The 20,396-nt window shown below is 37.5% G+C and overlaps 1 protein-coding gene across 3 annotated transcripts in view; it reads right to left on the reverse strand.

The window, feature by feature from the left end:
- LRIG2 (leucine rich repeats and immunoglobulin like domains 2) overlaps nt 1–20,396 on the reverse strand; it is a 63,964-nt gene that overhangs the window by 17,399 nt on the left and 26,169 nt on the right. For all 3 annotated transcript variants that reach the window (XM_049618391.1, XM_049618393.1, XM_049618392.1), the window contains 11 exons: nt 14,329–14,394; nt 12,686–12,760; nt 12,365–12,499; nt 11,720–11,863; nt 11,459–11,602; nt 10,580–10,723; nt 10,231–10,374; nt 7,829–7,909; nt 6,619–6,690; nt 6,413–6,481; nt 1,770–1,933 (listed from right to left, as the gene is read on the reverse strand). In XM_049618391.1, the coding sequence (XP_049474348.1) occupies nt 1,770–1,933; nt 6,413–6,481; nt 6,619–6,690; nt 7,829–7,909; nt 10,231–10,374; nt 10,580–10,723; nt 11,459–11,602; nt 11,720–11,863; nt 12,365–12,499; nt 12,686–12,760; nt 14,329–14,394 (1,238 nt within the window). The remainder of the gene's footprint in view (nt 1–1,769; nt 1,934–6,412; nt 6,482–6,618; nt 6,691–7,828; nt 7,910–10,230; nt 10,375–10,579; nt 10,724–11,458; nt 11,603–11,719; nt 11,864–12,364; nt 12,500–12,685; nt 12,761–14,328; nt 14,395–20,396) is intronic.

The raw sequence follows: 20,396 nt of genomic DNA on the forward strand, positions 1-20,396 counted from the left end.
TACCAAAAATAATACAACATCTAGGAATAAACTTAACCAAAGAGGTGAAAGACCCGTACTTTGAAAAGTGTAAAACACTGGTGAAAGATATTCAAAGAAATGGAAAGACATTCCATGCTCATGTGTTAGAAAAATATTGTTAAAATATCTATACTACCCAAAGCAATCTACACATTTAATGCAATTCCTATGAAAATACCAAGAGCACCTTTCACAGAACTAGAACAAACAATCCTGAAATTCGAATGGGACTGCAAAAGACCTCAAGTAGCCAAAGCAATCTTAAAGAGAAACAAAACTGGAGTATCACACTGCAGAGTTCAAGTTATATTACACAGTGGTAGCAATTAATATGGTACTGACATAAAAACAGACATATAAATCAATGGAATAGAACAGAAAACCTAGAAACAACCCCACAAATATATGGTCAATTAATCTTTGACAAAGGAGGAATGAATATACCATGGGAAACAGTCTATTCAACCAATGGTGTTGGAAAAACTGGACAGCTACATACAAAAGAATGAAATTGAAAATCGAATCACTTTCTGATACCATACACAAACATAAACTCAAAATGGATTAAAGACCTAAAATGTGAGACCTGAAACCATAAAAATCCTTGAATAGAGCACAGGCAGTAACCTCTTTGACACTGGCCACAGCAATATTTTTTCTAGATATGTCTCCTGAGGCAAGGGAAACAAAAGCAAAAATAAACTATTGGGACTACATCAAAATAAAAAATTTTTGCAGAGCAAAGGAAACCATCAACAAAACTAAAAGGCAACCTACTGAATGGGAGAAGATATTTGCAAATGACATATCTGACAAAGGGTTAATATCCAAAATATATAAAGAATTGATACAAGGGCATACTCCCAAAACAAATAATCCAATTAAAAAATGGGCAGAAGACATGAAAAGACATTTCTCCAAAGACACACAGATGGCCAACAGACACATGAAAAGATGCTCAACAGCAGTCATCATCAGGTAAATGCAAACCAAAACCACAATGAGATATCACCCCTACACATGTCAGAATGGCCAAAATCAAAAATACAAGAAATAACAAATGTTGGCAAGGATGTGGGAATTGCACTGTTACACTGTTGAGGAAGTGCAAACTGGTGCAGCCATTGTGGAAGAAGACAGCATGGAGCTTCCTCAAAATATTAAAAACAGAACTACTCTACGATCCAGAAATCACACTACTAGGTATCTACCCAAAGAATACAAAAACACTAACTGAAAGGGATACATGCACCCCTATGTTTACTGCAGCATTATTTACCACAGCCAAATTATGGAAGTAGCACAAGTGTCCATTTATAATGAATGAATAAAGAAGATGTGATACATATACACAATGGGGTATTATTCAACCATGAAAAACAATGAAATCTTGCCATCTGCAATGACATGGATGGAGCTAGAGAGTATAATGCTAAGTGAAATAAGTCAGTCAGAGAAAGACGATTACCATATGATTTCACTCATATGTGGAATTTAAGAAACACAACAAGCGAGCAAAGTTTAAAAAATAAAAGAGAGAGAGAGAGAAACCAAGAAACAGATTCTTAGCTATAGAGAACAAACTGATGGTTACCAGAGGTGGGGGGAGAGGTAGGGGAGATAGGGGAAATAGGGGATGGGGATTAAAGAGTATACCTATCATGATGAAAATATAACAATAATAAAATAAAAAAATAAAAAAGACAGTAGATGTACAGTATACAAAATTTTAAAACAAAAATACAAACCGCAGACAAAATCTTTCAGATCCACATTCAGGATGCTCTGCCCTGCTAGCCATTCAGGGTGTGCACAGCTTACATTCACAGAATGTTGGAAGTTATTATCAACCAGCCACTGAAGCAACCACTTCAAATGACAGTCACAGAGTAAGCTGCTTGTGTTCAGAATCCTGCAGAAACAAAGAGGAAAACAAGTACTCTTTACTTTTCATTCTCAGTTTCTTGACTACTGAGAGCTTACTGCGCACCTATGCATTTTTCTCACCAAAAAATGTTTAACCTGAATTGAACCACAAGAAAAACTCAAACTGTCGGCCTTGATTCCTCAAATACGTCAGTGTCATGAAAGACATTAAGAAAAGGTAAAACAAGGGTAAAGGACCTATGTTAGATTAAAGGAGACTAACAAGTCATTACAACCAAATATGGTACATGATTCTTGATTGGAAAAAATATCTATAAGAACACTTTTTGACATTGGGTAAATCTGAGTATGGACTGCAGGTCAATTAATATTACTTTATCAATGTTAATTTCACTAACAGTGCTGTGGCTATATATAGGAAAACACCCTTGTTCTTGGGAAATACATACTGAGATATTTAGGGGTAAATTACGATATCTGCAACTTACTATCAAATGGCTAAGTAAAACAACAGTGTGTGTGAAGAGGAGAGAGAGACAAAGATAGAAAGAGATGGAGAGGGAGAGAGGGAAGGGAGCAGGGAAAGAGAGAAACAGATCACAAATTTAGCAAAAAGTTAACAAGTGGTAAAAAGGGAATATGGCTGTTAACTGTACCTTCTTTTCAATTTTTGAGGTTTAAACTTTTTCCCAGAAAAGTTTGGAGAAAAGTTTACCATACACACTGGAGCACAGACCATGTCTGTTGTGGAGAGGACAGAACTCTTTTCAAATTATTTCATCAAGACTGAAAACACTTCACCCTGTGACAATGTGTACTGCAACTCAAACTAAGAGGCAGTGAAATTTTGTTTGTTGTCTGTATATAATAGGCCTATAAAACACATCTGAAAAATCAGATAGCTTTTCTCTTACTGACCCATGAATGTCCCATCCACTTGGCAGCAGTGAGAGCAAATGATTTTGAGAACACTGTAACTTGCTTTGTGTGCATCACCAAGATCCTCATCTAGTTTTAAAGTATCTAAGATTTGATTCCAAAGAAGTTTCAAACAGTCTTCAATGGTATCTCAAAAGCCTTATTTAACTAAGGGTAATTTTACTTAATCAGGCCAAAAGTTACCTTTCAAATGTAATAGGATTCTTAGGTTATATTCATTCACTGACACAGAAATACTTGAGTCTACTATATGTGAGGCACTGTTCTGCGCTGTGGGGATATACGCCTCACAGAACTTACATTATTCATTAGCGCCAAGCAATAAACAAATAAAGGCAAAGTACAGTGTCAGAAAGTAAGTGCCAGCAAGAAAAACAAAGCTAAGGCAAAGATACAGACACAGTAGCTAGTGGTTTAGATAAGGTTGTCAGGGTAAGATTCTTTGAAGAGAGGGCATTTGGGCAAAGACCTGAAAGGAGCGAGACAGCAAATCACACGAAGACCTGAGGTTAAGAGTGTCGCAGATACAGGAAATTGTGTGCAAAGGCTTTGGGGCAGACATGCCTAGGGTGCTCAAGGCAAAGCAAGGAGGACACTGAGCCTAGAGCACAGTGAGGGAGGGGACAGCGACAGGAACAAGGTCAGAGAGCAGGGCAAGGAGGACCAAGCCATGCAAGTGCTTTGCAAACTGAGAAAAGAAAAGAACTTAAGGTGTTTTCTCCCTATATGTGATGGGAAGCCAATGGAAGGTTAAGAATAGAGAAGTCACATGGTCTGATCTATGCTTTCTTAGGTATAAGCTGGGCTCATGAGACCTGGACTCAATCCTAATTCTGCTACTTACCTTAGGCAAAATACTTAATGTCTCCAAAATCTCAGTTTCTATTTCTGGAAAATGGGTTTGAGAATGCCTACCTCAAAAAAAAATTTAAATATAGCATTTACCATAGTGCCTGGACACAGATACCACTGAATTCACATTACTTCCCTTTACTTCTGTTTCTTTTGCATCTTTCCCCCCTCACACACTAACCAACCTGCCCCCAAGCACCTAACAGAGTACCCTGTTAAAACCTCTCAAAAAGATACACACCAAAATATTAATAGTGGTTGTCTTTAAGTAGTGGGCATCTGGGGACTTGGCTCTCCTTGGTTTAACTGTACTTTCTAATGTTTCTACCATGACTACAGAAGTTTAATGCAAAATATTTTTAATTTACATACAACTCTCCCATCTCCACCTAATATTTATGCAAAGCACTGAAGGATACCAAGAAGCATACAGATATATTTTAATAAATGTTGATGTAACAGTATTGTAAATATGACTTAGATTTAAATCAACCAAAAGCAAACAAAATGTCTCAGTAAAAAAGGTACATTAGAGTCTCCTCCACTAGCATTTTGTTCAAACCAATTCTCAAACTACCAAATGACTAAAGAATGAAACTACACTATTTGCTCTCGCCTACTGTCTAAATTACATTTTACACTGAGTTCTCATGACAAGAGTTAAAACTTCATTGGTGGCCCTCAGATTCTCAAGGGCAAAAAAAAAGGTAATTCTAATATATGCACTAGGTTGTACCCTTAAAAATTAAGCCTAGGAGAAAGATCTCAAATATCTCAACAGACCCCACCCCCTCAAAAAAAAGAGCCACCTGAAAGTCTGGCAGAAAATAACTAATGATTATTTCCATAACATTTTTATTTTTATTATTAATATTATTCAACTTTTACTGTGTGCCAGGCTCTGTACTGAGCATCTTCTCAAAACCCTCCAAAGTTTCCTGAGACATTTAGAGGAAAAAAAATCCAAACTTCTCATAACTCATTGAGCCCTACTTGGTCTGGTTCCTGCTTAACTCTCTGACCTCATCTCCTAAGCACTCTTCCTCTCGCTCTCTTCCAACCACACTAGCGTCTCTGCTGTTCTTCAAGCATAAGAAACAAGATTCTACCTCAGGACCTTTGCACTTGCTGTTCTCTGTGCAGAATGCTCTTCAACTAGTATTCAATGCTTTGCCACTCACTAACTCAAATTCTGTTATCTTCAAAATGGCCTTCCATCACTACTTTATCTAAATAACAATCCCAGGGGCACCTGGGTGGCTCAGTTGGTTGAGCGTCTGACCTCGGCTCAGGTCATAATCTTGTGGTTCATGAATTTGAGCCCCACATTGGGCTTGCTGCTGTCAGCACAGAGAGCATTTTGGATTCTGTCTCCGGCTCTCTCTGCCCATCCCCCGCTTGTACTCTCTCTCAAAAATAAACAAACATTTAAAAAAAATAAAAACTAAAATAGCAATCCCCATCACTCTCCATAACTCTGACCCGCCTTTATTTTCCTTCAGAACTCTTATTACTTGATGAGAGATATTATGTATCTACTGATTTATTCTTTGACTTCCTTACCAGAATTTATCGTACTATGCTATGAGAACAGAGACTTTGTCTTGTTCACCACTGTGTTTTTACCACCTAAAACAGTACCTTACATAGCAGATGACAATACATATTTCTTGAATGAACAAATTACCTCATTTTATCCTCAAATAACTCTAAGAGAGGTACAAGGCCCATTCTCAAAAGGGAAATTGAGTTTTAGGTTAAATGTTCCCAATGTCCCATAGCTGTAAAGAATGGGGCAGAATTTGAAATCTAGGCAGTTTGAACTCACACACTTCCAGTGCATCTCAAACTACCTGTGATGAAGAACCACTTTTTAAAATTTCCCATCTGTTGTAGATTAATACTTCTATAAAATTCAACAAAAGTATCACAGTAATGTCAAACTGCTCTAAAAGCTTCTGAATGCTTCCTATGAACTTCTAGCCTTATCTCATCATGTACCAGTTTGGGACCACAGTCCTTCCTCTGAGTAGCTTTCAGGCAAGGCAAGATAAATTGCTTTAGTCTACTGATTCTTAACATTGGCTGAATATTCAAATCACCAAAGGTTAAAATGAATATCAATGCCCAACTAACCGCCCCTCCCCCTGGGAAAACCCTAAACATAATTTTTTTAAAAACCATGAATGAAAAAGGGTATAAAGTGTGTTTTTCCACTACAACTATTTAACAGTGTTTGACCATTTTAGTAGCTTGAACACCCATATCAGAAACATCCCCTCTGACCATTATACTGAAAGTGCTAGATTATATGCAACAAATTACCTAATACCTGAACTGTGATCCACCCTAAGGGGACTGGGAACACATTTTTCCAATAATCCAAAAATAAATGGGAGGTCAGGGCGGATAAGGAACAGGAAGATATACAACAAGCACAAGGAGCAGTGCTAAGGTCTCTTTAACTATAAGCATTAGCAGCACAGGCAAAACAGAAGGTCTTGGTGCCACAAACTCTGGGCTTTTCAATATTGGGTTATTTAAAAATTATATCCAGCCACTACAGTAACTGAATATTAACACTTTCTCTTTTTTTTTTTTTTCCTGCCTGAATCGTGTGCTTTTGGAAACATATAGGTCACATTCATCATGTTTAGAAACAAGCATGGATAATGATCTAATGATTGGTGACAAAAAGACTGAAGTTACGTACAGTTCTTTCAAGCGAGTCTGAGAGAAAGCATTTTCTTGGATAGACATTATAGCATTGTTGTTCAAATCTCTGAAATGAAGAGAAATGAAACATTACCGGTCACATTTCTACAATTAAGTTATATAAACACTTTAAATGGTCATGAGAACCTCTGCTAATAGCAAAGATTATTTATATACGGAGCAAAATGGATGCAAAATACTTACAGATGCTCAAGGGATTCAAGACCAATGAATGCTTTCTTTGTAATTGACTTAATTTGATTTCCTTGTAAGATTCTGAAATACAAACAGACCTTTCTAATAAAGCCTCCACGAAGCAAAATTTAATTCATTAAAGCAAACATTTACCTATAAAAAGTGAAAATAAGTTTAACATACATTTTTAAGAAAATTGTAAACCTTTATTACCAACCAATGCAAAACACAGAATGAAGGCTTCTATTAATAGGTTGGAACTCAACGAGGTGCCTGTGAACAGCCATCTGGACCACTGATGGGCTGCTAGTTTTCCTATAATAAACTGGATTATAGTCCCAGTTTCTCCCTTCTTAGCAAAAGATCAGGTCAAAGAAATTCAGACAAGTGTAAAGCCTTGGAGAAATTCTCAGGAGAGAAGATCTAAAATCCTGAATTCTCTTGAGAGAATTCCTCTCTCGCTAGATAAATTACCCATAAATCTCTTACGATTAAGAATATAGGGGTGCCTGGGTGGCTCAGTCGGTTAAGCATCCGACTTGTGCTCAGGTCATGATCTTACGGTTCATGAGTTCAAGCCCCACATCAGGCTCACGGCTGTCAGTGCAGAGCCTACTTCAGATCCTCTGTCTCCCCCCTCTCTGCCTCTTCCTTCTGTCTCTCTCCCTCTCTCAAAAATAAATATTTAAAAAAAATAAAAGAAGAAGAAGAATACTGGTTCAACTCTGGAAGAACAATTCTAGTTCCATGAATAACTTCTCTTTGAGTGCCCATAAGAAAGCTCTTTCAGTAGAAAGTGTCCCACCAAGGAGCACCTGGGTGGCTCAATCAGTTGAGTGTCCGACTCTTGATTTTGGCCCAGGTCAAGATCTCACAGTTCATGGGTTTGAGCTCTGCACTGGGCTCTGGGCTGACAGTGTGGGAGCCTGCCTGGGATCCTCTCTCCCTCTCTCTCTCTGCCCCCTCCTCCAGCTCATGCATGCACATGCATGCTCTCGCTAAAATAAATAAACTTAAAAAAAAAAGTGTCTTGCCACTAAATAAATAAAATTTAAAACCACTGATAAACAAAAAACTTGATAAACAACAGTTTCTTCCTTTAGTGGATGAGTCAAAAGGCTGACTTTCCAGACACAGCAAAAAGACAATCCAATCACATATACAACTGCTTCTTAAAAACACACCTTTGTAAACATACATAAATAGTATAAATACATACAATTTAGTGAGACTTGTGAGTCCTGCAAATGCTTCACTAGCATCTTCTATGGCCCATGAAATTTCATTGTTTCTTAAGTTTCTACAAAAATGTTAGGGAAAGACAGATTAGGTTAGTTAACATGACCATTATAGCACCGGGCATCATCCTGGCATGGCGATGCTAATTTTCATCCTTATTTTAACAGTTATTTACGACAAAGATTTGACTACAGTTTTTAAAGAATGTCTGCAATAAGCAAGCAAGAACTGATTCTCATAAGCAAAGAATTAAGCTGGCCTTGATAAATAAATTAAGCAACCTGGTAAGAGTATTAATCTTCCCAGCTAACAGCCCCTGATTGTGTTAGCATATGTAAAATTATAGTCCGGGTCCTGCAAAAAGCAGGAGGATTTCAAGATGCAGGGGATATGCCTTACAAATGTGATTTTAGACTAATGGGATTTCTGGGTGACCCAATCCTTCCCGCAGGCCCTTAAACCTAAAATGGCTGACAAAGAATTATGTCAGTAGAGAGCTTCATAGCTTGACAGCAATTAAACATGCCCTCTGGGAAGCGACACTGATACACCCATGCGCTAGAGTGATCACTGTTATTTTTAAAAGGAAAAGTATGGATCTTTTAAAATCCACTGTTGCGTCCTCAGAAGAAATGCAATTGTACTACACGATGCCCCGCTGGAAGAAGTACCAGTTATAGATAATCGCTTTTGCTTCCTTAAGTCATCTCATAATAAACACAAAGCTCTTTTCTTAATGAGACATTTAAAGTTGTGTGAGTAACAGGAGATAGGAGATCACGCTTCCTATTTAGCTATATCTTTACTTAAAGTGAAAGCTAACGGGTTCATTTTATTTTACTAAGCGATAAACACTGAAACAACTGACGACTCAACTCTTCAAGACTTTCCTCCATAGCACAGCATAAATACAACTCACTGGCCAAAATCAGTAAGTACTCCAGCAGGAGTATTGATCTAAAGCCAAAATTTCTCAGATCTTATTCTAATTCTGCCTTAACCGTCTCTGTGGCATTAGACAATCATTTACTTCTGCAATTATTTTCCTAAACTTTAATATTAAAAGTAATAATCTGTGGTACTGAAAGAACCTGACTGCCAGTCTTTGAAATGCCAAAAGGCTGCAGCTGCATCTAAGTTCCTGGGTTTAAGCTGGTCTAGGTTCACCTCTAATAATGTAGAAAAAAGAACAACAACAAAAAATCACTTTTAACTTTCCAGGGCCAAATCTGAAGGAAAAAATACCTCATTAAGCTAAAAAAAAAAAAAAAAATTCCAATAAACTTGTGCAGGTATATACACACCTTCACAAAACTATCATGCTAACTTTCTCGCTGATGGCTAGGTCTCCAATTTGGGAGCCTGCCTCTTTTCTGAGACCATTTATCAACCCTGAATATGATGACCAAAAAGTCCCCTATTCAGGAACTTTACAATCTACAAATTCTACTAATTAGCCTTTTTCTCTTATTCTGCTCTGTTTGAAATCACTGTATTTCGTTAAAATACCTCTTCTTTCAATTACATTTCATGACAGAGTAAAACATCCAACTTACAGAAACCCAGAATTTTAGAGTGGAAATTGCCTATAGCAACCACTTACTCCTATGCCCCTCCTCCACTGGAGGAAGACAAAAAGAAAATGACACTCACAGAAGGTTAAGTGATTTTGTTTTTCAGGCAGTATGGTAAAAAGCCAGTGTCAAACAGACCTGGCTCATTGACAAGCTGTGTGACTTTCCCCTGAACGCACCTGATTCTGTCTGGTGTCTGAAACTAAGCAGGGTCAGGCCTGCTTAGTACTTGGATGAAAGACCACTTGGGAACACAAGTTGTATAACTTTAAGCAAATCATTTTAACCTCTCTGAACCTCAGCCTCCTAATATGGAAAAGAGCAATAATATCCTGTTATTCTGAAAGCACCTAGCACACATGAGCTCATTGATAAATTTAAGGTTTTTTGTCCAAAGTCATACAGGAAATTAGCAGCACTGAACAGGGTTCCTGCCATAGCTGTTCCCACTACACAGCCTGCATCCTTCTGAACGAGTAGCAGTTTTGAAAGTAGTTCAAGGTCGGAGGAACAAGAAAATGTGCATTCTTGACTAGCAACCGTGTTTTATTCCGTGGTAACTGAAACAAGAGATGCTCCGTTGTTCAGTTGATTAAATTCGAAATTAAAGTACAAACTGAACTGGCTAGAGACAAGTAAGATTTATGTGTGAGGACAGAGACAAATAAGACTGTCTTGCTCCTAAGTCTAAGATAGAAGAACTGCAAAATGTTAACATAAACATAAATGTGCAGCTTATGATTAGTTATTTTAATTTGCTTTACTGTTTTATAAAAACTGGAAAAAAAGAAAAGACAGATGTACTTACAGTGTCTGAAGATTGGAAAGAAACCTAAATACACCATCAGCAATGTGAGTGACTCTGTTGTCCCCTAAATTCAGTTTCTCCAGTAAGCTCAGACCCACAAAGGCAGATTCATCCAGGCGGGTCAACTGGTTATAGGACAAATCACTAAAAACCAGAAACATGGAAGGTAAGGAATTCATTGTATTTTAATTCAATTTTCCTATTCTCATTCTATTTACATGATAAATTTAGAGCTTTCAACAAACTTCTAATAAAGCAGGATGTTCCATCTCATTATTGGCCATGGGAGTGACTTATCCCAACCTACTCTAGTCTCACAGCCTCCAGCCAAATGCCATCCAGCACTCACAGTTCAGACAGTCTTTGGCAGAACTCCCATGCGTCAGGGCTGATTCTCTCAACAGCATTCTGGCTCACATAGAGCTGTTGTAACATTCGCAAGCCATACAACCACCCCTTGTTCACTTCTGTAAGGTTATTATGCTCTAGTTCTCTGCAGAATTAGAGAAAGAAAGGAGAAAATATGGTTCAGAACAAGACACTGCAATGAGAAGATTCCAAAACTCTTCAAGAGGTCCTGCTCCGTGAGGCCTCTATTTTTGCTAAACCCAAGTAAGCCAACCAATTCTACTTGGTAAATATTTAGATTTTACTTAAGATTTATCGCTAGGAGGTAGTAAGACTGTCTAAAATACCAAATCTATAAAATCAACCCACTAAGGGGTTTGATATACCTGTTTGAGGTAAATTCTGGTAATTTTCATTGGCCCCAACATTAAGAAAATAAAAACTTGTTAGACAAAATGCTTGTAAGAATGACGAAAAAAATACCAGTTCTATATAACAAAGCTTAAAGGGGGCGCCCGAGTGGCTCAGTCAGTTAAGCATCTGACTTTGGCTCAGGTCATGATCCCACCCTTCGTGGGTTCGAGCCCTGCACCGGGCTCTGTGCTGACAGCTCGGAGCCTGGAGCCTGCTTCAGATTCTGTGTCTCCCTCTCTCTCTGTCCCTCCCCTGCTTGGACTCTCTCTGTCTCCCAAAAATAAATACTAAAAACAACAACAACGAAGCTTAAAGAGCTCTGTGTATACTTACTTCACATCAGAGAAGCGAGAAAGAACTAATGTACCTGGGTGTAATTAAAGCAACGATCTTAGTCATTGGGCACTGACAAGTCCCAGTCAGACTCCTTTCCTAACAAGATTCTATTCCAGTTCACAGTACTTACAATTCTTCCATGTTATCCAAGCCAAAAAAAGCTCCATCCTTAAGTTTGCTAATACCATTCCGCTGCATCTTCAAAGACCTTAAGGAGTCAAGCCCTTGGAATGTCAGACCTTCTATCACCTTAATCTTGTTTCTTTTAAGTTCCCTTTAATAAAAATTGTGTAACAGTCAGACCTTTGGTTTGCTGATTTGCTCTAATAATAATTAAAATAATTTAAAAGAAAAGACAACCTTCTTAAAACCCATCTGTTTAGTTACTCACAAGAACTGGAGGTGAGGTAGCTTGAAGATCTTGGGTGGAATCATACTGATTCTGTTCCTGTTTAACTTTACCACTAGTAAGGAACTAGATAAATTATCAAAGCAACCAGCCTCCAAGATGGTTATCCTATTATTACTCAAATTCCTAAAATAAACAAAAGAACAAAAAAATTTAGTGCAATGGAACATTCTACCACCTGACAGCTACCTGAAGTCTATGACGACACCCAGCTCTACCACTTAGCAACTATACACAACTTTACAAATCATTTAACTGCTTTGTTTATGCAAGTGCAAAATAAGAATACCAACTTCATTTAGGTTCAAATGGTATGTATGAACACGCTTTGTAAAGTGTAAAACACTATCGCACACGTTAATTATCATTGTATAGGATAAACCACTATTTAACAAACCACTGCTATTTACCTTTTATAAAACTGTTTAGTAAAACACAATCCAGAATTAAATCTCAAAAATTAACCTGCATACTTAATATTTCCTGATAAGAGAAATAACAACAACCTCAAAAAACTGCCCCTAGGTTTGTTTCACATAAGCATATCAAAATCACAACAAATAACAGACATCTCTGGGAAGATAACTATCAATACATAAACATGCACTTTAAAATAAATCTACTTACAGGTATTTAAGCTGCATTCGAGGAAATGAAGATGTCTTGATTTCTGATATTATATTTGAACTGAGATCTAAATTCTCGAGAGCAGGGTAAAACTGAAACGCCTCTGCATTTATTTCTGGGATTAAATTATGGATTCTATTAAAAAAAAAAAAAGAAAAAAAAAAAAAGACAAAAAAAAAAAAGACTGTAATGAAGCAACTGACAGAGACCTACCCCAGACCACAAGGATGTTAAATAATCAGGATCGACAAAAAAGCTACCTAAAACAAACATTCTAAAACTGTACTATTCATAATTTAAAAGATCTGAAATCTTACTTACAATGAGAGTTGAGTAATATTAGAGGTTGGTTCTCCAAAATATGGGATTTCTGTTAGCTCATTATAATTCATTTTCCTAGGCAAGGGGGAAAAACAGATTTAAAAGTTTAGAGAGGGAAATGTTGCCTGTTGAGTTCTGGTTTCTGGCTAATAATTATTCTTCAGGATAGGTGCCAAATTTAAAAAGGCCTATGACTCAGAATGAGATAGATTAAATGCATTATGCTGAGAAACTAAAGATTTTAATAAGAAATGCTTTTTCATGGTGTAGATCTATGATTGATACCAATATTTTGCACATGAAGTATTTTTAATCCCAGCAACATCCTTGAATTACATTTCTGACAGCTAATTTCAGTCTTCCTTAAAGAAGAAATAACTAAACCATCCATATCTTTTTATACATCTATTTATAAGATAAAAGCTTTAATTAAGTAAATTTTTAAAATACACACACACGTTTCTTGATATTACTCACAGTTAGAGAGGGTTGCTTGGGACCATGGATGAATCTGCCCACTGAGATATGGACCCTATCATTCATTAATTTTACAGATGACGTGACATGTCACGATCTGATCCTAGCAGCTCTTTAAACATATGGTCTCCCATGTTTTAGTACACATCTAATATAATCACGTTACATTAATCTGGTTTTCAGTCACTGAACAACCTCAATAATCTAGAATACAAAGAAACCAGAAGTAAAAGGCCTCCAAGAAACAAGGTGAAGTTACAAAGTCCATGTAATAAAGCTCATGCATTTCCCATTGACGCGTTTTCAGGACTTTCTTCAGGGCCTATTCTTTCAGCTCATAAGCTTGTCAACTGTTTATTCCGTGCACAGCAGATCAGAACCAGTGAACGGGGCGGGGAAGCAGAGAATGCAAGGACAATGACAGCATGAACAAGTTATCCCAGTCAGAAACAAATTAAACTGGTAATATCATTTTAGAAAATTCCCTCCAAAAAATACATAATAATACATTTCAATATTAAAGGAAAAACTTCAGTGAAGTAGAAAATGAAACTATCATTAAGAGACTCTTGGATACTGAGGAACAAACTGAGGGTGGATGTGGGTGGGAGAGAGGGGAAAGTGGGTGATGGGCATTGAGGAGGGCACCTGTTGGGATGAGCAATGGATGTTGTATGGAAACCAATCTGTCAATAAATTATATTTTAAAAAAAGAAAATGAAACTATATTAACCACCACATTACAGACAACAAAAAAAAATACTGTATTTCACGTAAATCTACTTTAGACATGATGCCTCCATCTTGGACAAGTCAAGACATAAAAAAGTTTACACAATAGAGCGTTTCACTAGCTCAAATTGGCAAAAAAACAAGCAAAACATATTTACTCTGAAGAGGGGAAAAAAATCTTATTTTTGGTCCCAAGAAAGTAGATAGAATAATATTTCTACACAGTTTGCAACTAATCACCAACCTCTGGCACGATGTCCAGAGTCAGAAATAGTAGCAAAGCCAAAGACAACAGTTTAGGTTTTTAAACAACGTCTTTTAAATTTTTTCCCTCAATTTTTTGATAGCATTTCTGGATTGAACATCCTCAAATGCATAATTCACCATCAAATTTAAGAGTTTAATAAATATTTAAACAAATAAAAATAACTTACACTTCTTGTAATGTTTGAGACTCCAAGCTGATGTTCCAGTTAGACAACCGATTATGACTCAAATCCCTAATGGAGGACAAAAGATCATTCTTAGTTTAGTGTTGGAAAACAGACTTCAAGGGGCGGGGACTAAAACAATCTAAAAGCCCTATCAAATGTGAATTTTAATACGCAAAAAAAGAAAAAATGGTTCTAAGGGATGAATAAATATCTAGATTTCAAAACAGCTATTTTACATTTCACTTTTATGAGCTTTTTATTTATTTTATTTTTTAAAGTTTATTTAGAGAGACAGAGTATGAATGGGAGAGGGGCAGAAAGAGACACACACACACACACACACACACACACACACACACAGAATCTGAAGCAGGCTCCAGCCTCTGAGCTGTCAGCACAGAGCCTGACATGGGGCTCGAACTCATGAACCGTGAGATCATGACCTGAGCCAAAGCTGGATGCCCAACTGTCATTTTTATGAGTTTTTTAATAAGTAACTAGGGAATACATTCACATGGTTCAATAATCAAAAAGTATAAAAGGAAATACAGTAAGTCTCCCACCCTGTCATCGGCCATACAATTTTCCTCCCCAACAGCAACAAATGAAAATATACCATTTCTTGTGCAGCCTGTCAAATATTCTATGCACGTACTAGCAAAATTTTATAAAACTGGTGGAATAATTTACACAGTAATGTGCCCTTACTTTTTTCACATAACAATGTATCTTGTAGACAGATCATTCCACAGCAGTATTATAGAGTCCCTTCATCCCTTTTAGTGATTATCTTCTACTTTCTTATAATGGACTATACTTTATATATTTTTGAAAGAAAAAATATACTTTCTGTAAAGTAACATAATATGAATATATAATTTGCATAATAAATATTATAATATGTAATAATATACTACATTATACTTTAGGTGTAAATAAAAGAAGACTGACTTTACAAACAAGATAGTGAGCTTCTATATGAGAACTGAGGTTGGTCATATCCTTGACAGAGATACGGTCTTCCTAAAAAAAGCAATCTAACTTCAGGGAATAAAAATTCATCTCTAAATTATGTTGATGACGATGACTGTTAGTGGTGGCAGTGGCTAACATTTATTAAGTGGTAGGCACTCTCCTATGTATTTTATACATATTAACTGCCTAAAAATCCACACAACAACCTTATGAGGCAAATCCTTTTACAATTCTCACTTGCCCTAGACAGAAACAGGCAGATAAATAATTTGTCAATCCAAGGTCATACAACTAATCAGTGAGGAAGCCATAAACTTGAGATTCCATCTCACTTCTAGCACGTGGTTTGTTAGATATAGCGGAGATTTCGCTGAAATTAGGAGTCTAAATATTTAAATAGGCTTTAAAAATTCACCTTGATGCTTCCTGGCATCTTTACAGGGCTGAAGTGGAATCCAGCCCACTCAAGCTGTCTGCCCAAGAGATGTATTATACATTACAATATGGCTAGCAATAGGGACACACTAGAGAAACATTACAGATCACTTTATCTCACTGTGCCACCACAGGGAGTTGACAGATGCATGCAGGTTTGAATGATGTCTCTATCACAGCAGAACAATTGGTTCACAGCTAGATCCGTGTCTGTCCATATGTAAAGTTTCAGCCACTTTCACTTAGGAGCTTAATTCACACATAACATAACTAAGCCTAGATGAAGCCATCACTTTTCCACAACAGTTCTAAAACCTTTATTCCAAGGTAACTGGCTGGCATCAGGTATCAGCTCAAGGACACTCATGACTAGAGGTGTGTGCTGGGAAACGTGAGAGAAAAATAGGAATTTGCTCCACATAAAAACCTTGTATTTGGATACTTTCATCCAATTCACACTTGCGACTGAACAACAAACACTGAATTTTACACAAAAGATATTTACTGTGGCATTTCAACTAAAGAAGAAATTCAGCTCTTCTAATTTAAGTTAGATAGTCCACTTTCTGCTTCAACATGGTTGGTCTGGCAAGTAGAGAGCGAGTACCATCTGTGTAGCAGGCTAGCACAGTGTGATTTAGTTCCACATCTCATGCTTGCTGAAATTTAATTTTTTCCCTTTCATAGATTAAGAGCTTTCATTTTATTTTTTTTTTAATGTTTATTCATTTTTGACAGAGAGAGAGGCAGAGAATGAGCAGGGGAGAGGCAGAGAGAGAGGGAGACACAGAATCCGAAGCAGGCTCCAGGCTCCAAAATGTCAGCACAGAGCCTGACACGGGGCTTTAACTCACAGACCGCGAGATCACGACCTGAGCTGAGGTCGGACGCTCAACCGACTGAGCCACCCAAGTGCCCCAAGAGCTTTCATTTTAACCATACCCGTGCTTCCAAGGCCTTCCCAAACCCTAATCTCTCTGGCAATGTAACTCTTGACTGTATTCATCTCCTGCAGTTCTCTCATGGAAGTCAATGACAACCAGATAATCGCTTTTAAAGGAAACCATAATTTAAAAAATCTAAAGCAATCGAGTTAACCCAACTTACAGATGGCATAAACTATTTTGTATTAAGTATCAGTGAAAACTGTCCAGTGTCTCTAATGGGGGAAAGATTAATTTTCTCTATCCTTTTGAAGAACTTCTAAAGGCTTTTAAATTTTTTTTTTAATGTTTTATTTGTTTTTGAGAGAGAGAGAGAGCGAGCACGAGACAGGGAGGGGCAGAGAGAAAGGGAGACACAGAATTCAAAGCAGTCTTTAGGCTCCGAGCTGCCAGCACAGAGCCTGATGCGGGGCTCAAACCCACCAACCGTGAGATCATGATCTGAGCCAAAGTCGATCAGTCAACCGACTGGGCCACCCAGGTGCCCCAACCTCTAAAGGCTTTTTGAAAGAATCCAAAGGATACCTGAAATACTCTGGAGCCTCCCTAGAGGACAATGCTATCTTAAGAATATACACCTCAGATGCCACAAGTGCACTGGCATGGCGCTCGCTAGGGGTGTTGCCTTGCAGAACAGATTGCCTGGGCCCGCAAAAGGATTAATATGCCTTTCTTTGGCTAGAGATTTACAACACTGGCCCTCAATGGAGGAAAAGAAAAAAGAAACAGCTAATTCAAAACCCAAACTCCTATTTTATGGATGTCTGAGCCATGTTCAGACCGTGGTTCTTTGTGTAGGCTGTTCAACTGTGTTGTGCCAGCCAACAGGAGGAAAGGCCAGACTCACAGAAGGGTGTTCATTTAGAAGAAAGCAACACTAATGATCCACAAAACCTCCGGAACTTGTGTTATATCGCCAAAAGCCTAATCAGTTCAGTATTTCCAGTTAATCTACCAAAATAGTGTTTTAATTCTGTGAGATATACACTAGTGATATCCTATTTTGGTGTCAGTTTTTCAATAAAGTTTTGATTATGGATAAAAAAAAAGAATATATGCCTCAGAGGTCAGAACCCCATAATGAGGCTCTGTGGACCCCTTCTGTGACAAATCCACATTAGGTGGAAGTTTAAAAACACTAACAGTGAACTACAATACACTCCTAAAATAGTGCTAGCATTGAAAACAACTACAGTAGTTCCCCCAACCCCCTTATCCACGGTGTGGCTTTCTGTGACTTCAGGTGTTCACAGTCACCCAGGATCTGGAAGCAGATGATCCTAACACTATGCTGCAAATGCCTGCATCGTTCACCTCACTTCATTTCATCATGCAGGCATTTTATCATCCCATAGCATCATAAGAAGGGTGAGTACAGCACAGTGTTTTGAGAGAGACTGCATTCATTTAACTCTTATTATAGTATATTGTTATAACTGTTTTGTTATTATTGCTGTTAATGCCTTACTGTGCCTAATTTATAAATTTTACCATAGGTGTGTATGTGTAAGAAAAAACATGGTAATATATATAGGGTTCAGTGCTATCCATAGTTTCAGGCAACCACTGGGGGTCTTGGAATGTATCTCCCATGAATAAGGGGGGAGGGGGACTACTATAGTGTGAATCAGTATAACTTTAAGTTATCAAAATACCAGCTGTCTGACTAGAATTATATGGATTGATCTGCTCATCAGGTACCATGTGCCAGGCACTGTGCTAAATGCTAGGGTTACAAGCTGTCAACTTTAGCAACCTTTTTGTCTTTTTTGAAAGCAACATTGATAGTACTCAGGTGCAGTCACTGGAGAACTAAAGATAGATTCAACATCAACTTAACCCTTCCCCCTCTTCCCTGGAAATGGGCAAATTCTTTTATACCTAAATTTCACTCTGGAATTTAATCATGACATGTGAATATGGGAATGCATAGACACATGCTTTCCATAACCATGCCTTTCCTATTTCTTTTTGTAAAGTACTCCAGGGGCGCTTGGGTGGTTCAGGTGGTTATGTGTCCAACTTCAGCTCAGGTCATGATCTCACGGTTCATGGGTTCGAGCCCCAGGTCGGGCTCTGTGCTGACAGCTCAGAGCCTGGACCCTGCTTCGGATTCTGTGTCTCCCTCTCTCTCTCTGCCCTCCCCCACTCAAGCTCTGTCTCTGTCTCAAAAATAAATGCTTTTTAAAAATTAAAAAAAATAATAAAGTACTCCAAAACAGCTGAAGACTAAAATTGAAAGACTTCTATTATCAGATATAAAACTCCTAGATTATGAATTTGAATGATTTTTTAAAGTTTCTCATCATCATTCCCAGTGGCCAATCATTAATTCCATTTAGTCTGGATAATAAGCTAATGCTAGTGTTAGGCTTTTTTTTTTTAAGTGGTAGTCCTGAAATGAAGAAGTATCTTTCAAAAATTTTCACTTTGAATATCCCTAAGATGAACCTGAAGTAATCTAATGCTTGATAAATATAACCTAAAGAGTCTAGCTTTGTAATAGCCAATTATCTTTCCTTTATTTTTAAACACCACTAATATCTGAATATTTATGGATACGATGTTTGGAGAGTAAAGGTCTCACAGAAGGCCTTATCTCAATGTTGTCAACTCAGCTCCCACTCATGCCAATTTACAGGGATGTAGCTGTAATAAGTGATGAATTATTAAAGTTCTTGATATCATGTGGAGCCAGAGGTGCCATTAATGTAGTCGTTTAGTACCATCAGGGTGTAAATAATTTATAGAATGTACAGAGCAATCACAATGCTCTGAGGAGGAAATTAAGGTCTGCAAGGCAATTGCAAAAAAATCCTGCAGCATCAGAGATGCACAGGTTCTCTTCTGCCCAGTCACATGTGTACACTTCTGAGTCATCATCAATCTTTTTTGTTTTTGAGAATCTGCAGCACTAATAGGCTATGCTGTGAACTTCAGCAACAACAATGCTTTAAAAGTGAAAAGGGCCCTTCACTGAAATTAAAAGGATACATCATATCCACTAGTTTGGGTATGACAATGCTACACGGATTTTATCCAGCAAAATTTGCCCTTTTGTGAATGGAAATCACTGTCTTGTTAATTAAAGTATATCTAGCATAATTTATTTTTAAAAATAATACTCAGGATTGACATTACAATCAATCACCATACTGGTTTTAAACAAGTTGATGGCCTTGAGTACTCCTGGAGTATACGAAAGACAAGGATTCCAAAACAACTCTTAAAATTCTGTCTGCTTGTAGGTTTTTCTTCTACTACTACCAGCGTTACACCAAAAGCTATTCCTTCTTGGAACTGTCGGCTTTCTTGTCTGTAACGGTGCTACCTGTGGTTTTTCTAATTCATTGCTTCTAATCAACTGTCATAGGTAGGAAACCCCAATGCATGTTAGAACTATCTGAAATGGGAGTAAATGAGATCCGAGTGAGAGTCTGAGCAGCTCCGTTTATGAAGAAATGCTTCCTGGAAGCATTTTGGTTTTTTGGTTGAACCAGAGATGGCTAGAGATGTTGGGTAAATTATCTTTAGCATAAATGAGATTTTATTATAGCATGAAGCATAATGCAATTCCAAATTAAATAGTCTATCCTTCACTTACATCACTTATTCGTAATATAATGTATATGAATCCAAAAAGTTGGAGGTGGTAAGAAGATGGCAGCATTCATTTCAAGAATCAGAGGCATGTTTTGTTTTCTTCCATTATCT

Source organism: Panthera uncia, assembly GCF_023721935.1.
Source record: "Panthera uncia isolate 11264 chromosome C1 unlocalized genomic scaffold, Puncia_PCG_1.0 HiC_scaffold_4, whole genome shotgun sequence".
In the NCBI taxonomy this organism is placed as follows: domain Eukaryota; kingdom Metazoa; phylum Chordata; class Mammalia; order Carnivora; family Felidae; genus Panthera; species Panthera uncia.